The following is a 27,577-nucleotide window of genomic DNA, read 5'->3' on the forward strand; positions in this document are numbered from 1 at the left end:
AAGTAATTACCATTTAAAATTAATACTTGGTTTATTATGGACTACTATTTATACCAAATTGAGAAAAAAACAGTGTTAGCCAATATGTACTTAATGGAGTAAAAATGGGTAAGTGTTTTTTAAATGAAATTAATGCGTGTTAAATAAAAACGCACTGTAATTAATATATAATGAGTTGGAAACTTTTGCGTTTTAGATCTAAAACCATTATGTACATAATTGTCTATGTATAATGTTCATGTTTATGCATATAAAATGATAAAAAGAAGGTGGCTAATATTCAGTTGAATTTTAATTTTTGCACGTATATTTAAAACGTCAATGTATACCATGGATATTTCGATGAGTACCTACGTAAGGTGAAAACTGTTCAAACAGGTCCCTGAAATACAATTCATAGAATGCAATTTCTTTAATATTTGCTTTGTAATTACAATACTAGATGTGTTGTAAAAAAGGCAAGTAAAAGTAAATATTTCAGTTGAGTATAGTTAGTATGGAACCTAATACACATTTCTTGTTTATTTAGGTTCCTTCTCATCATATCTTCATTATTCCGGTTCATCCACTCTAGAGCAGGAAAGATTCATTATAGAAGTTTAGTTACCGCATTTATATATGAAGAGTCGGTACTTATGAAGTCAAATAAATATTCGAGTACCTACCATCCAATTACCATTTTTGTAGGTCAAGGAAATGCGTCATTAGGGTCCGAGTTTCAAAGCTTTACCTACTTTACCGCGGTGCTGTGTTGACCGAAATTTTGTCGGCTGATTTGTTGATAATAACCTGAATTATTGTGGAAGGTTCTATAATATATACAACATTATTACACAAATAGAAACTCAATTTTAATTTCCTTTCTTAGAGCACATTTTAAATGCCAACTTATCTCTATCTACATATATTTGATTTTAACGTTACATTGACCGGTGGCAAGTCTATTGTCACCACACCATCACATTACCAGCATCGCCTCTCGGATTAGTTTGTAATGTTGGTTCATGAATATATTTTCTTTTTTTTCCAGAGTCTTCAATGTTATCTGGAACATAAATCAATATGTTCCCTCGGTTGACAGGGTGTTGTTTGATCCTGTGCATATTGGAATCGTTGCTAGGGAGCGCCAGGTGCAAATGGGTTGAGGGTAATCTCAACACTAAGGAGGTAATGAACTAAATACTTGTATAAATACATGTTTATCTTTAAATCCTTAATAAAAAGTTTTAAGACATCAGGCAGTACCTACCTACTGTTATATAGGCTAGCGACCCTTCCCGGCATCGCACAGATGTATTACAAATCTTTGAATTTCTCGGCTTGATATATATATATATATATATACTATAACACGCATGTATTATACATAAAAACCTTCCTGATGAACAACTCTGTCTATTGAAGAAACTGCATTAAAAGTCTTTGCAAAATTTAAAGGATATAAGCGAACAGACAGCTTTACTGCATCTGCAAAACAGACTTTGTTTTATACTATGTAATGATCAACTGCTACTACAATAATGAGATAGTGGGGGTATGAGGACCGTTGAAATAAAATATAAATATAGAAGGAACTTGTCATAAATCATATAACTATAATATGGCTGTTTATATGCTGATGCTAATCATCGTTAGTTGTCGGTGTTTCCATCACCGGAGAAATAATCAGAAAGAAAAATTTACATATGTAAGTACTCGACATGCATCGGCTACATAGATTTGAACACACTACTTTTCGATCTACGTCGGGGTAGTAAGTAAATGCGATTTGACAAAAGGAAATACGATTACTTACTACGAGTACAATTCGAAAGTGTTGCCCATATTAGTTTATTTCAATAAAGCTTTCCTTTAATTATTTTTACCGCTTTACTTCCGATGTTCGCGAGTTCGATTCCTCGCATTGTGTAATTTATATTCATGAGTATGATTAGAAGAATTAAAGAATCTAAGAAAAACAAATCTAAGTCAATACTTAGATTTTTTTGTCAATGATATCAGTTGTCTAGTACCCACAATATAAGCTCTGCTTATCATGGGACTAGGTGGCTCTGTGTTAATTGTCCAGGGTTATATTTATTTCTGTTTTAAAACTGTATAATGGATCTACAATTTCAGAATTGGGCTTTCCTATCGCGCTTTTGTTTCCTGTCACTAGATGGCCAATTCGAATATCTGATAGAGTATGATAAAGACATGGGTATACCCAACCTTTTGTTATATTATGACGATGACAGCCAGTGGCCTGCAGTCTACCACAGTACCAAGGTAGGACTTTCATTTACATTTGGGTGGATGGAGATTATTAGTAATGAGTATTGAGTCCTTGACACCTAGCAGAAAGGTCTAAGGTTAATCTTAGTTGATTCATCATGATGGGTTAAATATACTGAATTCATCTTTGACTGGCGCCCTCCAGCGTATACTGTTAGCCCAGGTGTATATAGCTATTTCATTTAGATATATCATATATATCCGTTTCCAGACAGCATCAGTTACATTTTCATTATAATAATTAGATTAAAACAAGTTTTATGAGCCTGCATGTGATTATGTTTATAGTCTGAGGTGGAACTGGTGGTGGAAAGTTACCATATATACCTATTTAAAAATGACATTAGGTTTTGAACTATAGTCGCTCACACACGACTAATTATTATCACCATCATATGGTTTTATCAACTGTTGTGTTTGTTATACATGTGCTTTAGATTTTAATCCAAGAAACTCGTATAACTTGAGAATGACTCACTGTGAGTAAATTCAATCTGTTTTTGATAGATTAATGTGTAAAGGCTGTGTTTAGTTTGTGTTTTATATAGTCAGTATAGAATTGTATTTTTTATAATTATATTCATTTCCAGACATGCAGAGAACGAGAGGCGGTTCTCAATAAAGCTGGTCAGAATCAAATGATAAAACTATCGTACTGGTACCCGGACACTGAGTTTTCTGGTTGCATCATCAGAAAAGCCAATAAAGAATTACCTGCTGAAAAAAGGTACAATTTTAAATTTTATTATTAAAATACTTTAGCATGTAACTGTATGCAGTTTTTGTGTAATGGTAGATATATTTTAAAGAGCCTTTGCGTTTTTTATAAACTAATGAGATTATGGTAAATTAGAACACGGCTTGCCTGATGGTAAGCTGAGCAGAATACGCGTAAGAAATTCTTATTGTGAGATTTTTGGCAATATACTAATATATAAACTGAAGAGTTTGTTTGTTTGGTTGAACATGTCTCTCAATATATAATAATCTCAGAAAATACTGTTTCGAATATAAACACTATTTTAATGCTGGATAGTCCATTTATCAAGGACGATGATACATAACATCATACTATACTCAATGGAAACGGAACATAAAAAAAATGTTCCAAAATAGTAGAAGTGTGACGCAGACGAAATGGCACGATTCAACTAGTAGTTACCTACCTAATAAATAAAATAATAATTACTATATTATTGTGTACAATAGCACAACAGTAACAGCGTCAACGACTCCCTCATTACCAACAATAAAGAACTCGACAACAAAAAGGAAAAATGGCACAAAAATAGAACATCCTTTAGATCCAGCTTATTACGATCAGTTCCTAAAAACTACCACTCCAAAAACAAAAGCTACTAACAATGATGGAAATTTTACTACCTGGTTCGAAATACTACCAACTGACGAGTTAAATTTTACAACGGTGTTGCCAGAAGAAGATCTTTGGGAGAGTGTTGGGACGAACAGAAGTGATAGTCAATTTGAAAATTTGAAAGATGTAGAAATATTGTTCGATAACCGTAGTAATGCTAAAGTAAGTCTATTTCAATTATATTGTTTACCGTAATTAGCTCCATTAAATGTAACTAATCATAGGCCCTTTAGCGGGTAGATAGAGAGAATCTGTTACTCTGCGCAGCGCGTCGTAGTCTTGTTTTAGGCTGCCATGAGGTCTACACCTCCTTAAAGATTATGAGAAGGAATTTCGCCGAGACCAAACACTTTCTGTAAATTAACATTTCTAACTTTCTGGTGAAAAAACTACAACAAACTATTATATATTAATATGAGACTGTACGGCAGGCTTCGGTATATAGTTTACCACAATGGGCTAACCTACCTTACTTCATGTTCATCGTATCATCCTCCAGTGGTGTCCTGCCAGCGTTAGCGCAGGCGATCGATTACCATACGATAAAAAAAAGCTCTCTATAGTAATAACTAGACGCTCCGGCTTCGCTCAGGTGTACATATAAACCTTCCTCTTGAATTACTATCTACTACAGACAGACGAAGAACGAAAAGACACCGGAAGTAACTTCATTTTATACTATGTAAAATCTAGGAGGGTAGACGTCAGACTGTCGGTCGGCCAATAAATATAAAGCCAAAACCATACCTTTTCATAATAGGATTGCAAATTAGCTATCGTAATTAAGTACTTCAAATTTTACAGCATAAAATAAAGCGGTCTACATTTGAACTATATGAACATTACCACCGACGGCGTCTTGCGTCGAATCAAGCTTATACTAACAGTAAGAGGAATGAAAATAATAAAAATGACAATATGGAGAGAATTGTTGTATCGTGCCATAACTCTAGACGGTTCCGATCTGCTAGAGAGAGATGGTGGTTTATAGCAATCAGCAATTGTGACAGTTCTAAGGTAAACCTTATTTTGTTTGGCATAGTTTTGTATATTCCAGTGAGATTAGTATTTCACTAATGTATTGTAATAAGCTTCACTGAAAATTTAGCCTTTATATCAATAGATTTACAAAGAGAAAAATTATACCAGTTCAAAAAACCATTCAAAGTAGTACCTATCAAACTATAACTTAATTTTAAAACAACAATAGGAAACATAAAACAACAACAACAAAGGAACTACTATAAATATATGAAATATGAATTAATAAATATAAGTAGTAAATATTTATTTAAATATATTCACATGCTTTCAGGGTTTGGATGTGCGATATAAATTTCTAATGACAAATGGCCCCGATGGTGATTTTTGGCATGAACACTTTTCTGCTGACGAGTTTTGTAAGTTTAGAACATTCTTAATATGACCATATGATTTTTTTCCACTAAATACTCAACATTAATTGTGAAACAGGAATTTAATTTGCACAACAACAGTTATTGTTAATTTTAAAAATAATCGTTAGAATCTGTTCAGAATTGGTTATGCCTAGAAAATACGCTTTTGAGAATCTTCTCAAAATGACTTTCACGCTATTCGTACTGCCAATCAGGCTGCTGCAGATCGTATTAATATATTTTTTTTAAGGTCATCAAAGTCCCATTATAACTATCTATTTTAAAGTCGCCAAAGTGCCATTATGACTATACTTTTTGATATTTTTAACAATCAATATGGAATCATATAATACTGATCGCAATCAGGTTTTCTTTTATAAATTTATCTTTAATTGACGGCCTCGGTGGTTTAGTAGTTAAGCACACCGTTTTACTTCTTGTGCTCGCGGGTTGGATACCTTGCACGTTTGTTTGTATCGATTTAGATGTTTCTAGATATGTATTTACAAAATAAAAAAATATTTATATGTATTGTATTTACAAAATAAAAAAGTATTTATATCATATATACAAGCTCAGCTACCATAGGACTAGATGACTTTGTGCGAATTGTCCATGGATATTATTATTATTATTTATAATACTTTTTTTGCAGACGTACTCCCAGTGTTGCTAGCGTACACGTTTGCATACGTCATAGTGATGATCGCAGTAGTGATGTGCAGCGTTGAGCTCAAGTCTCGTCACCTTCTACATTCCACATACAAACTCTTCCTAATATCCATAGTGGCCCAACACATAGGGGTGGTCATGCAGAGTTTAGCGTATATACGGTACGCTGTTAACGGTGTTGGTAGCGTCAACGCAAAAGTTATTGGTATGTACAAAAATTTGCGTAAAAATGTACTAGGACATTTATTAGGAACGTAATGTCCTTCATATGTGACTTTGATTTAAAAAAAAATCTGGTTGGTGTCAAGGGTCGACAGCGTGGAGGTTGATAATGGGGTTACTTTTCAACATAACATATTATTATTATTATTATATTATTAATCGCATTACCATATTATAAATGAAACCATTGTCAACAAATCATATTATGATTCCGTATCTGAGATCTCCTTCCAATTATATATCTACTTGTATTGGCCTAAATATATTTTTGAATAATTATTTGCATATACTCGGCAAATATATATTAAAGATTCATATATAAGTAGTATACGCCTAATCATCAGCGCCATCTAGGCTTAATCTAATTAAGCCTAAATGGCGCTGTGTTGTGTTGTTAGGAGTTAAAAAAAACTTAATTCCAATCCGTAACAGTGTTATTGAGTAACAAAATAAACTCTTATCTTTCAGGCCAATTTTTCTGCGGTGTGTCAGAAACCACGTTTCTGCTGTTAGTCATTCTGATGGCTAAAGGATACACGATCACGCGGGGTCGGCTCAAAGTGGGGTTCACTGTTAAATTGACGATATTCATGTGCTGTTATATAGTCACATATATTGTCCTGTTTGTGTACCAGGCTAAAGTTAGTAAATATTTTTGTTTTTGTATAATTTTAATAATATTATAAACGCAGAAGTTAGTGACTGTGACTTTCACGCTAAAACTACGGAATGAACTTTTCGCTCAACATGCAGGGGCGTGACTGCTCTCTCCCTTTCATTCACCCAGATTTAAATCAATTTTTTCGGTCTAACACTCGGTGACGATGCTCTCCGTCACCTAGCCACTTAGTTGTATATATCTTGTGTACTGTCCGCAGGCTTTCGACCCTGGCGAGGTTTTGTATCTATACGAGAGTCCGGCAGGGTACGGGCTGATTGTGTTGCGAATACTTGCATGGTGTGTTTTTGCTTATTCCACTTTCTTCACTGTCAAAAAATATCCAGAGAAGGTAATGTTTTACATGTTCTTTACTTGTAAATATATTTCTAGTTTAAATGTGGGCTTATAATAACCAATAATAATATTTTATCTGTATTCAAATATTTTTTAGTACAAATCAGGTCTAAGAAAAATAAAACTCTATTTGACATATCAATCTTAGTATATAATATTGTATTATCCATTACGGGCACTTATATTAAATAAGTATTGAAGATATCATAAGACCTAGTCGACTTATTCATTTCTGAATTTTTTTTTTAATTCCAGAATATGTTTTACTGTCCGTTCTTCATTTGTGGCACTATCTGGTTTCACGCTGGGGCACTGTTCATACTCACAGCTAACTCATACATAGGTAAGGTATATACATTCACGGTTATAGTTTTGAACATTTAAAATATTTTCTCTGCTATATACAGCTTTTTCCCGTAATTAACAGAAAGTTTTCCATTAAACATCATATCACAAAATTTAGTTAATTTCACTTGTTTAGGCTGCTAAAGTAGCTGCTTTACTGGATTGCTAAAGTAGTGGTGCCAAATATTTTTTTTTATATTTTCAACTCGCTCTTCAGAAGTTTCGACGATATTATGAGTGCCGCATACACTCAATAAAAATTTGGATAAATATTTTACAGACAAATGGGTGAGAGAGAGCGTAGTGACGGCCGTCTTACTCTTCATCACATTTAGTGGACACATCATGTTTTTGGTATGTACATATAGATATTTTTATATTGATAAATATTTTGTTTATTGTTTTACATTTGACTTGGTTGTTATTTCCACATGAAATATATATTTGATATTGATGTGTTAGACGGGTTCGGGCGCTCTATACACGGCTCTAAAATCAGAGGGAATATTGAATCATCGGTACCGACGAAGGTCAACGGACACATTATGTCAAAATGGCTTCGATTACCCTACACATGAGGCTATCTAGGAAGCAACAGAAGTCCTCTCATCGTTGCTATGATATGGCACCTGAGTTTAGGGTCGTGTATAAACCGTTTAACCAGAGGATTTCCCAGAAAAAACTGACAGACATACTTTTGCAATTATAATCTATAGATTTCTATGTAGGTACATAATAAATATCTTCTAAACGCTACTTATTACGATTTTCAGCTACTGACGTTACCTGTATTTGCCAATAAGAATTTCCCGTACCATGTCCGTACCACACAAATAGGAGTTATGGAGGTAAATATATAAAACCATAAAAATATTTATTGGGATGGAAACATCCGCTTGAAGTAACGGTATAAGCTGACGAGGCGCCACTGAAAGATAATAGGATGAGGATCAAGCCAGGTCAACTAAATAGATATATGGTATCTAGATCTACATGATAGTACACATTCCTAGTAATGGAGCCCCTTGTTCCTGCTAACAAATCTCGTCTCCAACTGCACCAATATTATTTATTCTACAGCCTTTTGTTGATTTGTACTCCTGTCTTCACTCCTTTATCCAATGTAGGTCTGGAAGAGATTGAGTGGTAAGTCGACGTATGTTTAAAAACACTTCTGGTGAAATAAAGTATGTACACAATAATTCTACATTTTAGATGACCGGCAACGCAGCCTTAGACAGTTTTGGTCATAATGCATACCATCCCAGCAACGGAACCGCGCAGACTGTAATCATTCCGTTGACTAGGTGAGTACATACCCAGAACTTGATTATTTCGCATATCCTCTTGGGCGGAATTCTCTATATGTACTTTACAAGTAGAAATATTGTTAGAAAATCATATATACTTTTAGGAACATTTCCTTTTTTAATTGACTTAAAAAAGAAGGAGATTCTTTATGCAATTGGCATGGCAGAGAAGCTGAAGGTTTATCTGATGGTAAGTGATAACCGTCGCCTATGTGCATGAACAGTACCACGGACATCTTATTATCATATGATACCACGACGTCGTCATTCTGATGGACTAAGATGACATGCCTTAACAATTTCACCTTTCGACTGATGCATAAAAATGTAACACTGAGGTACCTTCGCAAATTTAGAAAACTGACCACGGTAAAAACTAGTTTTCTGCTCTTTTTGTTAAAATGAATATGATACCGATTTATTGCATGTAATTCGAAGTGACGAGCAATATGTGGTCAAAAAATCCTTACGACTATCGGAACGTAAATGAGGTAGAGGACGTTCTCCAGCTACCTAGAAGACAAACCATGTGTAATTTATCGCTATGGAAAAATTGCCCGATGCGACAACCCAGGACATATTGTCCTGGGTTGTCGCAAAATTAGGAGAACCAACCCCATATAAAGTAAGACAGTGCTAAGAAAAAGAATAAGCAATAGGACGCCTATAAGTATCATATTAGAGAACAGAATCAGATGCATTTGCCGTTAAGATAAATGTAACAATCCGCTTCAGATACTAATTACATATTATTTGTTTATCGACAGACGTACAGAAGAACTAATTGGGAATATGTATAATCAGTACATGGCTTCAGCTCCGCCGCTTTCACTCGAACACCAGACACCGAAATTAAACGGAATACCGAAACGAATCGACGACTCGTTGTCACCGAAAAACCGACTTGTTCAACAAGACAGCACTGACACTAATACTTCTGAAGATATAAATCCAGTGTTAAATGAGAATAGAGAAGTCTTTACAGTTGAAAATCAAATGAGGAAGATTGATACTGTATTGCCACAAGAAAACAGATTAAAGACTGTATTGCCACATGAAAGCGTCAATTTGCCGTCTGTGTTGCCATACGAGAATGGTATTCCATTAGTATTGCCATATGAAAACGGCGTGAAATTACCAAATTCGGGGATTGAGTCTAGGAATGATTTACCCAGTGTGTTGAGATCTAGAAGGAATATTCTAGAACCTATTAAAAGGGAGGAAGCGCCGGTGCCTTCGTGGTCATTAGCAAAAGGACCTTGTGTGATTTCCATGCAAAAGAAAGCAAAGCCTGTAGATAATGAAGGTAGGTATATATTTCATTAATGGATGCATGCATTTGTCAAACATTCAAAACCGATTAGCTGTTTATATTAACTGTACATACATATTAATTCATACAATACATTTACAATTACGTCGCCTTCTCCACAACAAACAAAGGTTTTGGGTGTCGTGTGTATTTCTGACTGACTCTGCGGTAAAAGACCCATATCAAACTGGACAAAAATGGGCTTTGCTACGTTGAATTCAAAGCTGTGTATGTACAGTGTTGCATACAACACAATATCCACAGTTGATAATGCCTAATTTACACAAAATTACACATTTATGAATTCTTATTAATTTTATACCAATATTTACAGAACCACCTAACTCTCCCAATGGAAGTATATCAATACCGAACGGAAAGAAAGTGCCGCCAGTGAGAAACGGCCTACCAAGTTCGGGTGAAATTTCTACTATACACGAAGGGCATGTGCAATCTTACCAGAACACTGTCAGCAAAGCTACCATAGATCTGTTTAGTGTTGCTAGTAATAAGGAATAATGTTTAACAGTAGTAGATTTTAAGTCCTAATCAAGAATGTAGGCTAATGTTTACATATTTGTAAACAAACTATATTTATATGAATTACAAGCGACAATTAGATATGAGGCGTGAAAATAGATAAAACAGTTAATAACGAACGAGGCTCCATAGGTAGCCTTACATAGTCCTCGGAATGGATCACTCTGAACAAAATAAATGAGTAGTAACGGTGTGGTAGAGGCGAGGTTTATAATAAAGTGTCTGATACACGTATGTGATAAGTGATACAAATTTATATCAAATATCAAAATCCTGTCAAAACCTCCCGCGCAAATCTCGAGTGGTTTTGACAGGATTACAGAGTTGATGGGAGTTTTACAAAACTTACAAGTACCTACTACAATACAAGTACAATGTTTGGCTATTTAATATTATTATATCTTTCTAAATAGATTTGAATCAATCAATCAAAATTGTGACTAAAACATTTTGTGAAATTTATGTACGAGTCCGAAAGAAAAAATGGTCTGTGATTTTATGCCATTGTTAAGGATTACTTATAAATTCTACCAGTTTATACATTTTTCTATAAAACAAAACCTGTGGAAGGAGTACAAACGTTTTTATTTTTAAATGTCAAATAATTGGAGCATAGGACATAATTTTATGTAATAATAAGAATAAATAATGATACACACAAGAGACGGAACGCAGACATAATTTGCAACCATAATAGAAAATTAAAAGATAAATCAATCCATTTAATCAATTATATAGAATAATCTCAAACTTATATGCAAATAATACTCATATGATAGTCGATATTTAAAGTGTGTGATATTTTTAATATTAGTTTTAAAAGAATAAAGTTCATTACTCATTATTTGTCGTTTATATTTTTTTAATATGTATTTGTATGGAGCAAATGTGTTTCCTTTAGAAATGAGTAAGGTAATTTAATCTTATATACTAAACTGATACGATATTGAAGTATTTTATTGTCACACACTATTTGACTTGTCAAATTTTTGTTACTTATTTGATTTTTTTTATAAAATATTTTTATCCAAAATAATTTGATTTTATAACATCTCGATTTACTTATTCAGGTAATTTACAGACTTATTTTAGTCAATAAATAGATAGCTTTGTAAGCCGTGTTTCGGTTGAAATAGTGTAGTGCAATTATAGGGCATGGGGTCTAGACATCTTAGTCGCGCGGAGTTACGTGTGAGGGGTACCACAGCTGTCACAAGATGATTTGATGTCTATGGGGTTACTCATGTATATAGAAGACAACTACCACTAACAATCAGGTTCACCGTCAGGTACTTTACCATTACAGTTACATAAAAAACAATACTATTTAATAGCGGGACATTATTTTCTTCACTTACCTCTTGCCCATTGCTCTTGGACTTGTAGAAAAAAGGAAAAATAGAATTGCTTTGTATAGCACATACTCGACCAATATGCGAGACCAATGTGCAATTATGGGAGAAATAACAGGCTGTCTACGTTTGAAAAGGAAAAAAAAATCAATTAATTTTCAACTTTTATTCTGCGTTATAACTTACAAGTCTTTATCTCAAGTAACAACTTAGAAAAAAATAGAGATTACATTTTGTGTAGACCGTAATTACTTGCATATTTTGTTATGCTATGCATTTATGACTGCAAAAACATACATGCTAAAGTACTTTGATGCCAGAGTAAATAACATCTCCTAATTGTATCACGTACCATTTTAGCCATAAAGTGGCAACACTGAGAATGCTAAAAAAAATAATCATTCGCAATTACTATATGGAAATATTAAATAATTGATAAATAAGAAGTGCTATTACATTATTAGGTATACCTAGTATATTTTTGTTAGAAATAGAAAATATGGACATTATTATTGAAAAAGAAATTTAATGAAACACAACTCACATATAACACAGTTCTGTGCTAACCAATACAGACCGTTGCAAGTCGGCAATGTCTTATAAAATAAACTAAATAACTTACTTTATTAATTACATAAACATAGTTTTATTTAGAGAACTATTGATATGCTGCACTTTGTTAGTCTTGATTTACTTTATTTTATAATAATATTTCAGGACAATTTCCACAACGCCATCCAGTCCTATTCTAAGCAGGAGCTGTGTTATGAGGACTGACTACGTATATAAATACATAGATACATTTGTTTTATAATTACATACATGGTATACATAGAAAAAACAATTATACTCATCGAATCGAACCCGCGACCTTTGGTAGTATGGGGGTGTACTAAACTGCTAGACTATCGAGAGCACCTAAATTTTATATTAGATGACCTGTGCAACTTCATCTGTGGTCACATTTTCCAGCTCTATTCCTATTTGACGTGGCGTGACATTATAAATAAATTTTATCAGCACAGGAGATTACCCTGACCATCCAAACTCACAATATTTAACTTCTTTATGATATTTGTATATATTTCTAGATATTGTCCACAAAAAGAAACACACTTTAGTAGAAATGTAGATTTTGTTTTATAAATATACTTTTCACTAAGGTGGTCAAGTTGGTTTACTCTATACTGTCTGTTTGTAACAAAGTGCAGCATACCGAAGTTCAATAAAGAGTACATTGTGACATTTAATCCCACTTCTTAAACTCCAACCCGTCAGGTGGTTTCACTTCTACCTTGTCTTTAGCCACTTGCTTCCAGTTTGTGCTGAGTACAGTACCACCTGATTCCACCTGCCAGAAAAAGATGTCTGCAATGCATTATATTTACGTGAATTATTTTTTAGGATCTCTGTTGTCTGGACATATCACCAAACAATTATTATTTTCCGAGACGCATCACTATTGCTTGAAATAATTTAAACATTTCCAAGAGTTAATTAAATTATAAGAAGTTGAATGATAAGTCACGGGATCTTACCACGTTTTATTTTTGTACAGTCAAACTTAACAATAGTATATGAGAGTATTTATATTTTCTGTACAAGTAGTTCACTGCACTTCAAATTAAGAACCTAGACTTGTGTTGCCTACTATAGCTTTTTTTATTATAATCCGTTATATTTACACTTAAAACTGCTACTTTTAGAATTTCACAGGCTCTCTCAGCTGGCGTAGTATATTTTCGTAAATACATGGCTAGTTCCAACGAGACATGGAACCGTTGACAACCAGCCAACTAGCCAAGACAGAGTATTTGAACAGACAATTTCAATTTTCAATATTACTTACAAAACTTTTATTCATCGCTCGTCGGACCTCATCGGAGCCTTCTCCATATATTTTTTGAAAGAGAGCATTCAGTGCGGCTTCACCTTCCGGTTTCTCTTCTTCCTCCTAGAAATTATTTTTTTTTTGTAATATTGGAGACACAAAGTTCTGAATCATATTTATTAATGTGTTTACAATATCACTGTGAGTACATACCATTTTTTTGATGTCTTTTTCTATTTTGTCCCAATCTTTTTTATATATTTTAGGAGGCTGTTGAGGTCCAGAGGCATCTACAATAGCTAAAATAAAAAAGATGAACTGCTAAACTAAAAATGAAAACTAAACTAAAAGCTACAGAAATGAAAATTCCTGTAGTTTTTAGTATTGAGAACAGAATTACGAAATAAAGAGTTATTCTACCAAAGAGAGTCAATTAGTACTAATTTTCAGTAGTAGTAAGGAGCTACAATGTTTGTAAAATACCAAAAGTGTCAAAGTATATTTTGTGGTGAGTATAAGTCAAATAAAAAAATCGACAAATTAATAACCACCCATCTAATGTAATAGAAAGCCTGTGAATATGAACATCATGGTATAAAAATGTAGATCAAATCCAACCTGGGGGGAGATTAACAGTTATGGAGATAGTATTCCTAAACCATCATGGCCGTCATGGTTAACTTCATTCTCATCTTCTCTACTAGTATATTTAAGTAGCATGTACAACAAAGTATTCCTAATTCATTTATTTATTTGTTTGGATTGGATTGTTAGTAATGTGGACTGTTGACCCCATTGCTAGATATGTACATACATATGTACATGCAATGTCAGATCAACCTCCACACAGTTCTACTGGAAACCATGATAAATTCTTGCTGAATTTGTTATAATGAGGTAACTGCTATGACCTCAGGTTCATCTTATCAACTTCCACTGCTCCACCAGCATATACCGTTAGCACAAGCAGGTGCATCAATCCATTATAATTTATATAAAAAAATCATTTAATTGTATCATTCAAATTTATATTACTGATTACCTTGGGGTATAGTTTTAATTTTTTCCTCAGACCCCTCTCCTTCAAGTACAGTCCACCGTAACCCCTCCTTCTTGCGCAGCTTCACTTCAATCTTAGAGGGTGTCACCAAATGAGTACACATGGATGGGACTATTTCATGTGCTAACTCTATTTCTAAACTATACTCATTGTCTGAGTCTGGGATTGAACTTGATACTGATAACTGGAATGTACAATGATATTTTAAGTTTGTGTGCTTATAGGCAGATTTTTTTTTTACTGGATTAGCAAATAATTCTATTGTCCATAAGTCACAACTAATACATATATATGGTATAGTACAATGGACATCATAATATGTCTCTTGTTCTATACAACCAACATAAAATCAAAAGTCATGAAATCTGTCCATCTTATGGGAAAATTTAGGATATAATTTTCTTGAGACTCCCTTATATTATTATAAAAGAGTATAAAATAAAAATATGCTTGTAAAACCAACAACCAAAAGCTTCAAGCTGTATTGATCAAACAAAGAGGTTGCTATCCAATGAAACAAGAATGTTGTTTACATTAATCATTATTATGGATATATAAGTTTACATATATGTATAACTATACTTACACTTTTATCACTATAGTGAACCTTAACTTTGTCTTTGGGTGCATTTTTGATCAAAATAGTGATCACTACTTGTGCCTCAGTCTGGTACCAATCATGTTTGATTTTAGGTTTCACTGGCTAGAAATAAAATTTATTTTAAATAAAAACTTTAAACAACAGAAACATAAAACAAACAACAGAAATAAAACTTATGATTTAATCATACAATAAAATTCAACAGTACTGGAGATATGGTTCTGTTTCTCCTGTGTTTAAAAAACCAATTTACAATAAGACAATATTTATTCCCTTTTAACCATTACATAGTATAAAATTAAGTTGCTTCTGCTGTCTATTCACTTAGATCTTTTAAACGACACAACAGATTTTAATGCAGTTTTCAGCAATAGATAGAGTGATTTAAGGAGAAATTTGATATGTACAATACATTTCATCCCTGTGAAGCCGGAGCGGTAGTCAGTAAATAATAAAAGTATATCATTGCTTTCATACTATGCTAAGAAACAATTGACTATGGTGGATATTGAGATTAATATCTTATTAATGTGATATGGAACATTATTACATGAGAATGCAACTTACACAACAATATCATTATTAGAAAAGTCATTTATAAAATATAAACAAAAGAAATGATTTCAAAGAACCTATGTGAAATTGATAAAAACTCATTCATCATAAAAGTTAATATTCATTTTTGTGTCCTTTCATTTTACAACGAAAGTAAGGTTTTTCATGTTCTAGTAACTTCTAACTTTCCAGGCTACAAGAATTGGTTAGAATCTAAAAATAGAGAAACAATAGAAACTTTACCTCCGATGGTGCTGTATCCTTCGTTTCAGACATTGTATATGTTCTTACTTCTTGGCACGTATTTAATTATATTTCTTCCTCAGGTAGAATTAATATAACATTTTATTTTTAATATAAACAAAAAATGAAAGTCAGATTCAAATTTAAATCACAGATATATAAGCTCTCTGTGCAGTTCTGTCATGCACTCTGTGTTTCACAGCTTTTTTTTTTGGTTCAGTTATTCTCTTTTTGGGGAAAGGCAAAAGGACTCAGCCCATACAGCCAATGTTTCACAGCTGTAATGAATTTGTCAATGTCAAAAGTTGTGTCAAAAAGTTAAATTTTCTTTTCGTCTCACTTTTTATTATCAAACAAAGTTGATAACATTGATAGTAGGTTGTATTTAATTCAAATTATTAATTATTCTTACATTTTCATGTTTGTAGGATGCGGGTGAGTTTTAATTGTAAAAGCTATTATATATATATATGTATAATTCTGTTTTTATATGTAATGTATGCAATGTGTTACTATTTTCAATGTTTATAATATTAATTTTATCTTATCGTGAATTATTATTTATTATTCTTAAGTCTAATAATAATATAAGATGTCAGTAATGTTATATTTACTCACTGATAATGAAAGAAAAATCTTTATATTGAGAAACTTGCCACGCCGGGTCACTCAGGATTTAACTAATAAATCATTATAAAACTTTCCGACCCGCTCTCTTTTCTCAAAATATCCTATTCCCCTCTACTTGATCTCCTAATTCTCCCCTCTATTAAATATAAGCAATCACTATTATTACAAGTTAATTATATTTTTTCTCATTGTACTAAGGTTTTAACAATCCCTTATAATAAATATAAAGGATTGTTAATAATGTGGACTATTGACCCCATTGGTATCAATGTACAGTGTCAGATTAACCTCCATACTGTTCCCTCTGGAAACCATTGTGATAAGTTCCTGGGAACTTGTTATGATAAGCTAATTGATCTGACCTTGTGCTCACCTTATTTTCCTGCACTAGTGCCCCACCAGCGTTTATGTTAGCAGGTGAACCATTCCATTATCAACCATTACAAAATAAAACTATACATATATACAAGGGAGATTGCTAGTAATGGTGAAAAGTAACACCTTTGCTAGCAATGTATCATGACCGGTCAACCTCCACATTGCCCCATCTAAAAACTATTGTGGTTGGTGAATCATTCTGGTCAATTTTTATTATGGACTAAGCAATCTGACTTCATATTTGTCTTATCCTCCACTGCTCAGTGCACTATTGTGACTGTGTATCCCAGAGAATTGTCTAGAAATATAACATTGATATTTATTATGTAACCATATATTTTGTTTGTTACAGTATAGCAATATTCTGTTATTAAGAAACATATACAAAATTGAACTTGTGAGAAGATTAAGCAATAATATGGATAGCACAAAGAGAGTAGCTATATGTCAGATGACATCTGTGGCAGATAAGTCCACTAATTTGCAAGTGGTCAGTCAATTAATTAGTGATGCAGCCAAAGAAAAAGTACAGGTATACAAGTTCTTATAGTTACCAATCACTACTAATAAGTTATCTATTTATACCAATTTATTCAAGCTTAGTATGTTTACAGTAATAAACACTAAGTGGGAATGAATTGGTGAGTACTCAGATTGAGAAATGACAAGTCCCTTGATTGAGTAACTTCAAAACAAATCAAGGTATTTGTTGCGAAGAAATACAACAATGAACAATTTATAGTTTAAAAAATTTATAAAATATTATTCTTCTATTTTTTTTGCAAATACATATTTTAACTACTTATAAAGTCCAGTGAATGCATCCAGGAGGCATGTATATTCCAATGCAAAACAATTCCCCTGGAAAAATGAAAATGAAATTCACCAAATTTCCATACCTAAGCATAAAAATTAAAAAATAATGTGATATTGTAATTGTATTACAGATGCTATTTTTCCCAGAAGCCTGTGATTACATATGTGATAACAAGAAAGATGTGATAGGACAAGCAGAGCCAATACTGACAGGCAGTATAGTAAACAGATACAGAGAGTTGGCTGCTGAACATAATGTGTGGTTATCTATGGGTGGAGTACATGAGAAGGTTGGTAGTCTATGGATAAAACTCTCCTAGAAGTTGGCTTAACCCTCCAAATAGTTTGTTCATGATAGTGTTTCCAATATATATATTGATGACACATATTTTCGTGAGTTAATTTTGGGCAAGTACTCTCATTTTACCAATTTTTTCCGTGATACAGTTATACATGCATTCTTCCAACACAAAGTGTGAGAAATTAGACTTTAATTAAATATGATTGAAATACTATTAAATTAAATATGATTGAAATACTATTCAATTGGTTGCTCACTGTCAATTGTATATTTAAAGTGTTCATATGTAGAAAAAAGTATAAGAAGGAAATTATATTTTAAGTATTCAAGGGTAGATTTTATTTAAACTCATGCTCATCTTATCATCCTCCACTAGTACCCTACCAGCATAAACCATTAGCGCAGGCGGGTGCACCATTCCATTATCATCCATAAGAGAAAATATTTTGTTTGCTTTGTACCAAAATGTGTACTCAAACAATTTGATAGGTGCCATTTTTTACCGCTGAGAATAGGTATATATGTATATATATTTTTATTAAAAAATTCAAAATATCATTTTGAATTTTTAGGATGAATTATTTTTTGAATTAATTTTTAGGATGAATCAGAACCTACAAAAATGTTCAATACACATGTGATAATAGATGACAAAGGTGATATAGTTCAGACATACAGAAAACTCCATCTCTTTGATGTAGAAATACCTGAAAAGAATGTAAGACTGAAGGAAAGTGACTTTTCAAATGCTGGTAAACATATTGTGACCCCAGTCGAGACCCCTGTGGGAAGAATAGGTAGTGTTTTTTATAATATACTAATAATACAAACAGGAAAGACATTATTTTTGTTTAAATTGTATATGTCATAGAAAAACAGATCAGGTACATTCTACTATATGTATATACTATAACATATATAATTAATTCATTCTGTGTAATTTATTTATTTATATTAAATATAGTATTTATGTTTATTTTGAATATATTTTGAAAATATATTCATATAATATAGAATAAGCTCGCCTTTACAATAAAACATGTACATTATTGTACAACTGGCTGTACCCGCGACTTCGTCTGTGTGGAATTTAACATTATTTTTCTAAAATAAGAGTAGCCTAAGTTACTCCTTATTACATCAGCTACCTGCTAATAAAAGTCCCGTCAAAATCGGTCCAACCATTTCAGAGATTAGTCGGAACAAACAGACGGATATACAAAAATTATAAAAAATGGTTATTTCAATATTACAAACAGTAACTCCAATTTTATTTATATGTATAGATAAAGAATAAAAAAATATATTCAAGTATCTTTTTATTAGTAAAAAATAAAATAGAATAGAATAGAAAATCAGTTATTCAAATAAACTTAATTTAAGCACTTTTGAATAGTCATAACATTTTATTATCTACCGCTCGTTCGGAAAGCTGTCACATCACAAGAAGAACTAGCTAGAAACTTGTGTGTTGCTCTTTTAAATAATCCTTGTAAGTTTACTTTTACAAGTCGAAACGTGTGAATACAAACTACCAACCAGCACTAATTTTAAGAGTTTATAACATTCCATGATACAAGCTCTGCTTAGCTTGGGGCTAGATGGCGCTGTATAAATTTTCCAGGGATACTATTATTATCATTATTTTATATATTCCCATTTTACGGAAATAATACGCTCAAACACGCGGCCCTTAGCAAAGCGTGGATGAGTTAAAAAGTCATATGAGGATGATGAAAGTGATGATGAAAGAAATTTCCTTACAATACGGCATGTATTAAGAATGACAGCTTTTTGTAATAGTTCCATTGTAGTATGTGTGTTTGCTAAGACTTCTTTATAATTATTATTAATGTTTGATACTCTTTACCGAAATGTGTTGTCATAAAATACTTTTTAAACATTACAGGCATGGCAATTTGTTACGACATGCGATTTCCTGAGCTCAGTACGTCATTGAGCATAATGGGAGCTGAAATACTCACCTTTCCTTCAGCCTTCACACAGGCGACGGGTGCAGCTCATTGGCATGTATTACTCAGGTATACTAACTTATATGGATAGGAATGTAAATATACTTGTATTATTATATAATCAAATGATTTAATAAAATTTATTATCAAAATATCTTTATTCATTACTTACTTGCTTATTACAGTTAATTAAAAAATATATAGTCATAGGCTTTATACGAGTACAAGTAATTGTAATTAGCAACGATATATCGAAATGTATCAAATTATGGCCAACATATTTTTGCATGTTGGCCAATGGCTTGTGTGAATAGATTGTAGTAATTGTTCTTGACAATCAATAAAAATGGACATCAATGTAACAATAAAAAACTCTGTCTAAATTGTGCGTCATTACATTTACTAATAGAATTATTTTTACTAAAATGCATTTCTATCATTCTATTTACAATTTATAAAGTTTCTCTCGTGTTGATGCCATATTTTTGTCATGATTGAGAGTAAATATTTTCGTACACCAAACAGAAATATTAATTTTAATTTGTATTGTTTCTATGTATACTTAATATGTATTTCTAAACGTAATAGATCGAGAGCCATAGAGAATCAGTGCTACGTCATTGCAGCGGCTCAAACGGGCGAGCATAATGCTAAGCGGCGCTCGTACGGGCACGGGATATGTATAGACCCGTGGGGAGAGGTGTTGGTCGATTGCGGAGAGACCTCACCAACTTATAAAATTGCTGAGATATCGCCCCGCAAGTTATCGGACGTTCGAAGGAACATGCCTGTGTTTCAGCATAGAAGGTATTTGTTTAATACTAAAATGAAGTATTAAATACTAATAATAATAAAATTAAATACTGTAACGGGGGAATACGTTATTTATTATGAAATTGTATGTATTACAATAAAACTTAACAAGAAACAGTATTATAATGATGTCACTGGATCACTCATCGCCTTACTACTATAGTCTGTTAGTCGCGAACTTTCTGGAAACGCTAGAGGCACTCTCCTATTGGTTACCGCGCGACGCGCATGCGCTGTACATTTAGATGAGTCTCACGGCGTAGGAACTTACTATACATAGGTATCTCGTTGTTACAATACTAAAGTAAGACATAATTGTGAAACCAGTAAAATGTTTCAAATATTGTCAACATAGTTTGTTTTAATTTTTATAAATAATTAATTTGTGACTGCCATAAACAGTTGTATACAATTGCCTATTTTATGTAACTGGAAAGCTAATAGAATTTATGAATAAATTTAATATTGGATAATGCAGGTTGCATTATCCAATATTTAATTTATTCATAAAATTTCAGGCGACTAATAAAACTACATATAACTCGCTAACTTATGTAACTTTGTCTGTTACATTTTCCCCGTTTTTACAACATTTTACATCGCAACTCTGCTATACTAATAAGGTCACGCTAAGACTAATAGGGTCTTAGCATGACCATAGGGTCATGCTAGTAGTAGTAGAATGTGTGAATCGTTATTGTTAAGCAGCATGTTATATGTGTAGTCCTATATATATTTTTAAACTGCAACACAGCAACGTCGAGGTTTCGGACGGCTAGAGACAAAATATTTCGTATCAACTGTAATAATTTTCAATAATTAAAAAACTAGCCAGGATTTCTTTAATTAAAAACTCAGATTTTTTAAAACAATCAAGATGAAAAAGCGCTAAAGTTATCGTTGTATCCTTGTTGTCTACAGACGTGACGTCTACTCTTTGTACACTCTAAGCCTCCGCAAAAACCTCTTACCGGCGCACGATGAAACACCGAGGACTACTGAGAAACCAACCGACTGCACCACAGACGAGGAGTGTAATGTGTTTGGCCACGTCCGAGTTCCGGACAGCTGTGTTTTCTTCAAGTCCAAATTGACATATGCATTTGTTAATTTGAGGTAAGTGTCATTACACGTCGGCAACTAAGAGATAGCGTGTGGATTGTGTTCTTTTCTAAGACTTAATTGTCCAGTTCCATTGTCTTCCTTTAAAGAACTTTTAGTTTTTTAATGGATGATAATAGAAAGGTGCAACTGCCTGCGCTAACGGTATTTTTTGGAGTGGCATCAGTAGAGGATGATAAATGAACCTGAGGTCAGGTCAGTTAGCCATCATGACAAATTCACCAGTAATTTGTCACAAAGGTTTTCAGGGGGAAGTTGTGGGGTCAGCCTGACATGGTACATTGCTAGCAATGAGCTGATCAAATCCACATTACTAATAATCCTCTTTCGCCCTGCTAAATACGAGTTATTGCCCTGTGTCGGCATTTTTGTGTAGCAACGATTAAACTTGAATAAGATCAGTGCTTTTTTAAAATAAATTACCTGGGAAAAGACCAAATGTACGATACCATCTATTATGAAAATTAAATTATGTCAGTTAGTTTATTGTTACAGATGCGTGATACCCGGCCACGTGCTGGTGGCCCCCATACGCATGGCAGAGAGGAACAAAGATCTGACCGATGAAGAGGCAGAAGACTTTTATCGGACGGTCAGAATCGTACAGAAGGTAACACAATACGAAATATTGCTTCGATTTTTATAAATACATATATAAAATTGTTCCCTGCTCGGAAACCTGCAGCCTGCTGTTACTGTTCGGAATTTTTAACTGGAAATTCTCAATGCGAATTGCAATCTTAAGTATTTGATATATGTATACGTACATACAGAACTTTAGGATGACGGCCTCGGTGGTCTAGCGGTTTAGCACACCGCTTTAGTTCCGATAGTTGCGAGTTCGAGTCCTCGCACACTACAAACATTTGTATTGATGAGTATGATTGTTTGAATCGGTTTGCGTGTTTTCCATATATGTTTTGTATGTTTTACAAAAAAAAAAAAAATCTGTATGTATTTATATCAGTTGTCTAGTACCCATAACACACAACAACAAAGAACAAAGAACAAAGATAAGGGTTACGTCTATATTTTTTAATTTTGAGTAAATACATTTTATTTTTTTTAGTTAATGGAGAAGGTACACGATACTGACTCATGTACTGTGACCATTCAAGACGGCCCTGATGCTGGACAAACAGTTAAGGTAGTTATAGTAGGCAAAGATTTCGCTTATAGATTTGTCTATATAGTTTCTATGGTTAATACCTCATATAAATTTTATTTTAGCATCTCCACTGCCACATAATGCCGAGAAAGAAAGGAGATTTTATAGAAAACGATCTTATATATTTGGAATTGGCGAAGCATGATCAGTGAGTATATAGCATTCAATGTTTTTTTTAATAAATACTTTTATATGTTGCTGGTACTGTGCGGGTTGAACTATTGGCCAAATTAGAGTGTATATATTATATGCACCCATATTTTCAGCAATATCATAATCTAAAATTTGTAAAAGAGCTATTATTATTATTTTAAAACCGTTGTTATTTCTGTTTTGGATAGTTAAATATATATTTTTACTACTAATAAAATATATGTAAATGGCCACATTTCACTTCCTGTTTTGTTCTACCTGCTATGTCTTAACATAGTTTGTTTATATTTCAGGTTCAAAAAAGGTCATCCAGCGAAACCACCAAGAAGTATAGAAGAAATGAGGGCAGAAGCAGAATTGTTGAGGAGCGAATTGGATAAAATGCTCAAATAAGAGAAAGTACTCAGTAGAAGATATTGTATATATGTATAGTAAGAAGAACATAAACGCTCAGGTTTTAATAACTACTTTATTTAATTAAGCACATAACTGCGATAGCACCTTCTTCAAACTAGAATGATCGGTACAATTTTTATATCAGCAAAATTATTTTTGTTTCTTTTATACGTAGGAATTGTGCTTTCTTATTCATTTTTATTATATTTCATTACAAATACTAAAAAGTCTAACAAAAAATTAATCTTATATATAAAATTCTCGTGTCACAGTTTTCGTTCCCATACTCCTCCGAAACGGCTTGACCGATTCTCATGAAATTTTGTGAGCGTATTGAGTAGGTCTGAGAATCCGCCAACATCTATTTTTCATCCCCCTAAATGTTAGGGGTAGTCCACCCCTAAATTTTTTATTTTTATTTTAAGGCAAAACAACGTTTGCCGGGACAGCTAGTAAATTAGTAGATTTTTTTTATTTAGAAGGACCAAAATATTGAAGGAGTATATGTTTAAACGTTGTGTAGTACATTAATTCAATTTATAATTCAATAAATATTATATAATCCTTTTGCCTATCATGGGTCTAATAACTTTCAACAACATATTTTTGCTTATTGGGTTATTCGACTAGAAGGACCAAAATATTTAAGGAGTATATGTTTAAACGTTGTGTAGATACATAATATGGATAAAATGTGGAAGTTTTTAAGCAATACAGGGATAAACAGGTTGGCTAAATGTAATTGAATTGGGATTAAATCGGAAACGCGTCGAGCGGATGACCTATTCGATGTAATGACCTCTTATGACTTAACGTCTGTTATATTACTTATTTAGGTTTCTATTTTTTTGTTGCATTTTATAACAGGCATCAAAAAAGGAGAAGGTTATTATTTTTATTAGAATTATCTTCATTTTTTAAACATATATAGCAATCGGACATATGTAGGTTCGATCGCTGTATACCTTTTTGACAGCTTACGATTTGATATCGATTCGGTCGGTGGCGTTAAAAAAATATTATTTCTAAACGTTGATATTATTGTGTAGTTCATGTATATAGATCATAATTTCATAATACTCCACAAAAAAGATATTATGCATATGTTAAATGATCATTGCAATGTTTTGGCTGCCATGAAGAGTTTTTATGCGAATTTTATTTTTAAACCAAAGGAGAATTGCTGGAAGAAACTTATATTTGTGAAATATAAATTGTATAATTTTATAAATACAATCATGTACAGTTAAGTCTTAGAGGTATATATAAATATAATATAAGATGTATAATTGTTATTATTTGAATAAAAATGAAACAAATTAAATATCTATCTTTTATTTCTTTATTTATTTCTCACAACTTAATATTATTATATAACAATATTTGGCTATATTATATATACGTTATGGACTAACATATATAGAAAATAGTAAAACATAATCTATTAATATAGACCTTGTGTGTATATACTATGGCAATCTGCGACGGTAACGGTGGTACACAACTTTAAATGTAATTGGAATGGAAATAAGCAGTTGCATGTTTCGATCTGACGGTAAGTGGTAACCATCCTTTAAACACTATACGCCTCTTTAGGTTTATAAATCGCACTTGACGAAAAAATTAATACACGTGATATTGTACTATACTCCCCTCTCCCCTTGTAATATTTCGTGATTTCCGCCGATCGGTGATCCGCCTTTTCGAGCCTCAAATGATTTTTTTTTATTAATAATGGGATTGCGCTTGGTCTTACCTCATCTGATGGTAAATGATGGCAAGACCTAGGATGTAGCGCCCTTACCCAGATTAATGGATTACCCCAAAGTCTATTTCATTGTATTCATGGTATAAGTTAGAAATCATCCAGTTTTATATTAATTCTGTTAGTGTATACGTCTATCATATTATTTTTTCTAGTTGAAAATAAAATCAAATCGTGACATGTTTTATTTATTTCGCCGAGTGTGAAGTATTTCTTTATTAGATTCAATATCGCAGTTTTTATGTTACTTTCCGTAGTCATGAAATGTTTACAGCTAAGGCATTGTTTATGTCAGGGTACAGGTGATTTCATTACCGAAAAATCGAACCTTAACACAGTACCTTTTACACCGTGGATCTAAACATACTTAAACATGAAATATATAAATATTACACATACACATTTACTATATTTAGTGGTAGACGTATTTGACGTGAATTCAGCCTCGGTGGTCTAGTGGTTTAGCACACCGCTTTACTATCCGATGGTCGTGGGTTTGATTCCTCGCACGGTACAAACATTTGTATTCATAAGTATGATTGTTTGTATCGGTCTGTGTGTTTTCTATGTATAATATGTATTTATTTACAAAAAAAATGTATCCATGTATTTATATCAGTTGTCTAGTACCATAACACAAGCTCTGCTTAGCTTGGGACTAGATGGCGCTGTATGAAATGTCCTGAGATATAAAAAAAATTACATATTTCAAAGGAATGCTATGGAATTTATCTTATTTTTAACAAATTTTATTACGTGTATACAATACCTACATTTATTAAGGGTTATATTTGGAGTTTTGAATCTACAATTCAATAATACAGAGAAGGAAGGAATATTTTAATAAAACCACAGATAACATAACATTATAAAACTACAAACGGAACACACAGTGCAGTTGAAAAATTAAGCAGAGGTTGTATCTATTATGAGTAACTACTAGACAATTTAGGTATATATAAAAGTTTTCTGTGAGTACATACTTACCTAATATAAATAGAAACAATACGAACGAACGAACAGACATACTCATTTATACAATATTATTAAAGTAGGTAGATTCAATATGTTATTTTTAGTACCTACCCTCTGTTCTTTGACATTACAAGCAAAAGCAAAAGTCAAATGTACAACAAACATGGCACGCTAGAGAAGAAGAATGACCATCGGAACAAATACAAGGTAAAGCAATAACACTCAGTTTATACATATAGTATTTCTAACTAATAATAATAACAAATCATCATCATCATCATCATCGCAGCCCGGAAGACGTCCACTGCTGGTCATAGGCCTCCCCCAAAGATCTCCACGACGATGGGTCCTGCGTTGTATATAACAAATACTAATACTATAATTTGCATTGTCCGAAGATTGAGCTCGCGACTAACGGAAGTTGAGGCAGTGAGCTAAACTGCAATACAACAAAGTCCTCGAGGATATCAAACACTTGTAAAGTATGCCGTTTTAGCTATGCCAGTACAAAACGCATTTATACTGGTTATACCTATATTTTTATGATTATAGATTTGGCATTACTAAATATAGCTACTCTATTTTGTTATCTGTAGGCACTATAGTCTTATCTATTATTATATCTGCAGCGCTGTTTGACTCATCGTTTTATTAAAAAGTTTATTCTGCCAGCCTTGTGGGTCAGCCATCGCATTATCCAGCAGCGATTAGTTAATTCGAACAGCGAACAGTTAATTTAGGCTTTTTTCTTTTTGATCTCATTCGAAAGGTGATAGCGAGACGATCAATACAATAAAACTTTTTACAAGAATACGGCTTTTAAAAGTATCATTTGAATTCGAATAGTAAATAAAGCGTCTAATAATTAGTAAATGGGACGGGATTGTAAGTAATGGTGAATAGTGGCTTTATTGCTAATACTACGCCAGTTATCCAAGCGGTCCCCATTGGAAATCATCGTAATCAATTCCTTTTCAACGACA

At 32.7% G+C, this 27,577-nt stretch overlaps 3 protein-coding genes across 3 annotated transcripts; 2 read left to right on the plus strand and 1 right to left on the minus strand.

The window, feature by feature from the left end:
• Positions 1–3: 3 nt before the first annotated feature.
• LOC131850647 (transmembrane protein 145-like) lies at positions 4–10,503 on the plus strand. The gene is made up of 16 exons (XM_059200951.1): positions 4–108; positions 1,031–1,167; positions 2,119–2,268; positions 2,865–3,001; positions 3,484–3,811; positions 4,454–4,666; positions 4,965–5,049; positions 5,702–5,923; positions 6,409–6,581; positions 6,819–6,950; positions 7,211–7,298; positions 7,581–7,654; positions 8,074–8,148; positions 8,516–8,607; positions 9,378–9,916; positions 10,257–10,503. Exons 2-16 carry the CDS (start codon positions 1,063–1,065, stop codon positions 10,439–10,441), a joined length of 2,598 nt encoding a protein of 865 aa, XP_059056934.1. The 5' UTR covers positions 4–108; positions 1,031–1,062; the 3' UTR covers positions 10,442–10,503.
• A 2,013-nt stretch (positions 10,504–12,516) lies between these two features.
• On the minus strand, positions 12,517–16,292 carry LOC131850679 (protein SGT1 homolog). Its single transcript, XM_059200986.1, has 6 exons — positions 16,105–16,292; positions 15,292–15,408; positions 14,688–14,889; positions 13,859–13,944; positions 13,664–13,768; positions 12,517–13,165 (listed from the first exon to the last, which is right to left on the minus strand). Exons 1-6 carry the CDS (start codon positions 16,135–16,137, stop codon positions 13,061–13,063), a joined length of 648 nt encoding a protein of 215 aa, XP_059056969.1. The 5' UTR covers positions 16,138–16,292; the 3' UTR covers positions 12,517–13,060.
• A 176-nt stretch (positions 16,293–16,468) lies between these two features.
• LOC131850685 (nitrilase and fragile histidine triad fusion protein NitFhit) lies at positions 16,469–24,310 on the plus strand. Its single transcript, XM_059201001.1, has 11 exons — positions 16,469–16,539; positions 17,465–17,644; positions 18,060–18,218; positions 18,831–19,026; positions 20,139–20,271; positions 20,791–21,009; positions 21,937–22,131; positions 22,633–22,747; positions 23,207–23,284; positions 23,368–23,453; positions 23,752–24,310. Exons 1-11 carry the CDS (start codon positions 16,534–16,536, stop codon positions 23,849–23,851), a joined length of 1,467 nt encoding a protein of 488 aa, XP_059056984.1. The 5' UTR covers positions 16,469–16,533; the 3' UTR covers positions 23,852–24,310.
• The last annotated feature ends 3,267 nt before the right edge of the window (positions 24,311–27,577 follow it).

The sequence above is a fragment of the Achroia grisella genome, unplaced genomic scaffold, assembly GCF_030625045.1.
Source record: "Achroia grisella isolate CSIRO2021 unplaced genomic scaffold, CSIRO_AGI_Agris_v1 utg114, whole genome shotgun sequence".
Lineage (NCBI taxonomy): Eukaryota > Metazoa > Arthropoda > Insecta > Lepidoptera > Pyralidae > Achroia > Achroia grisella.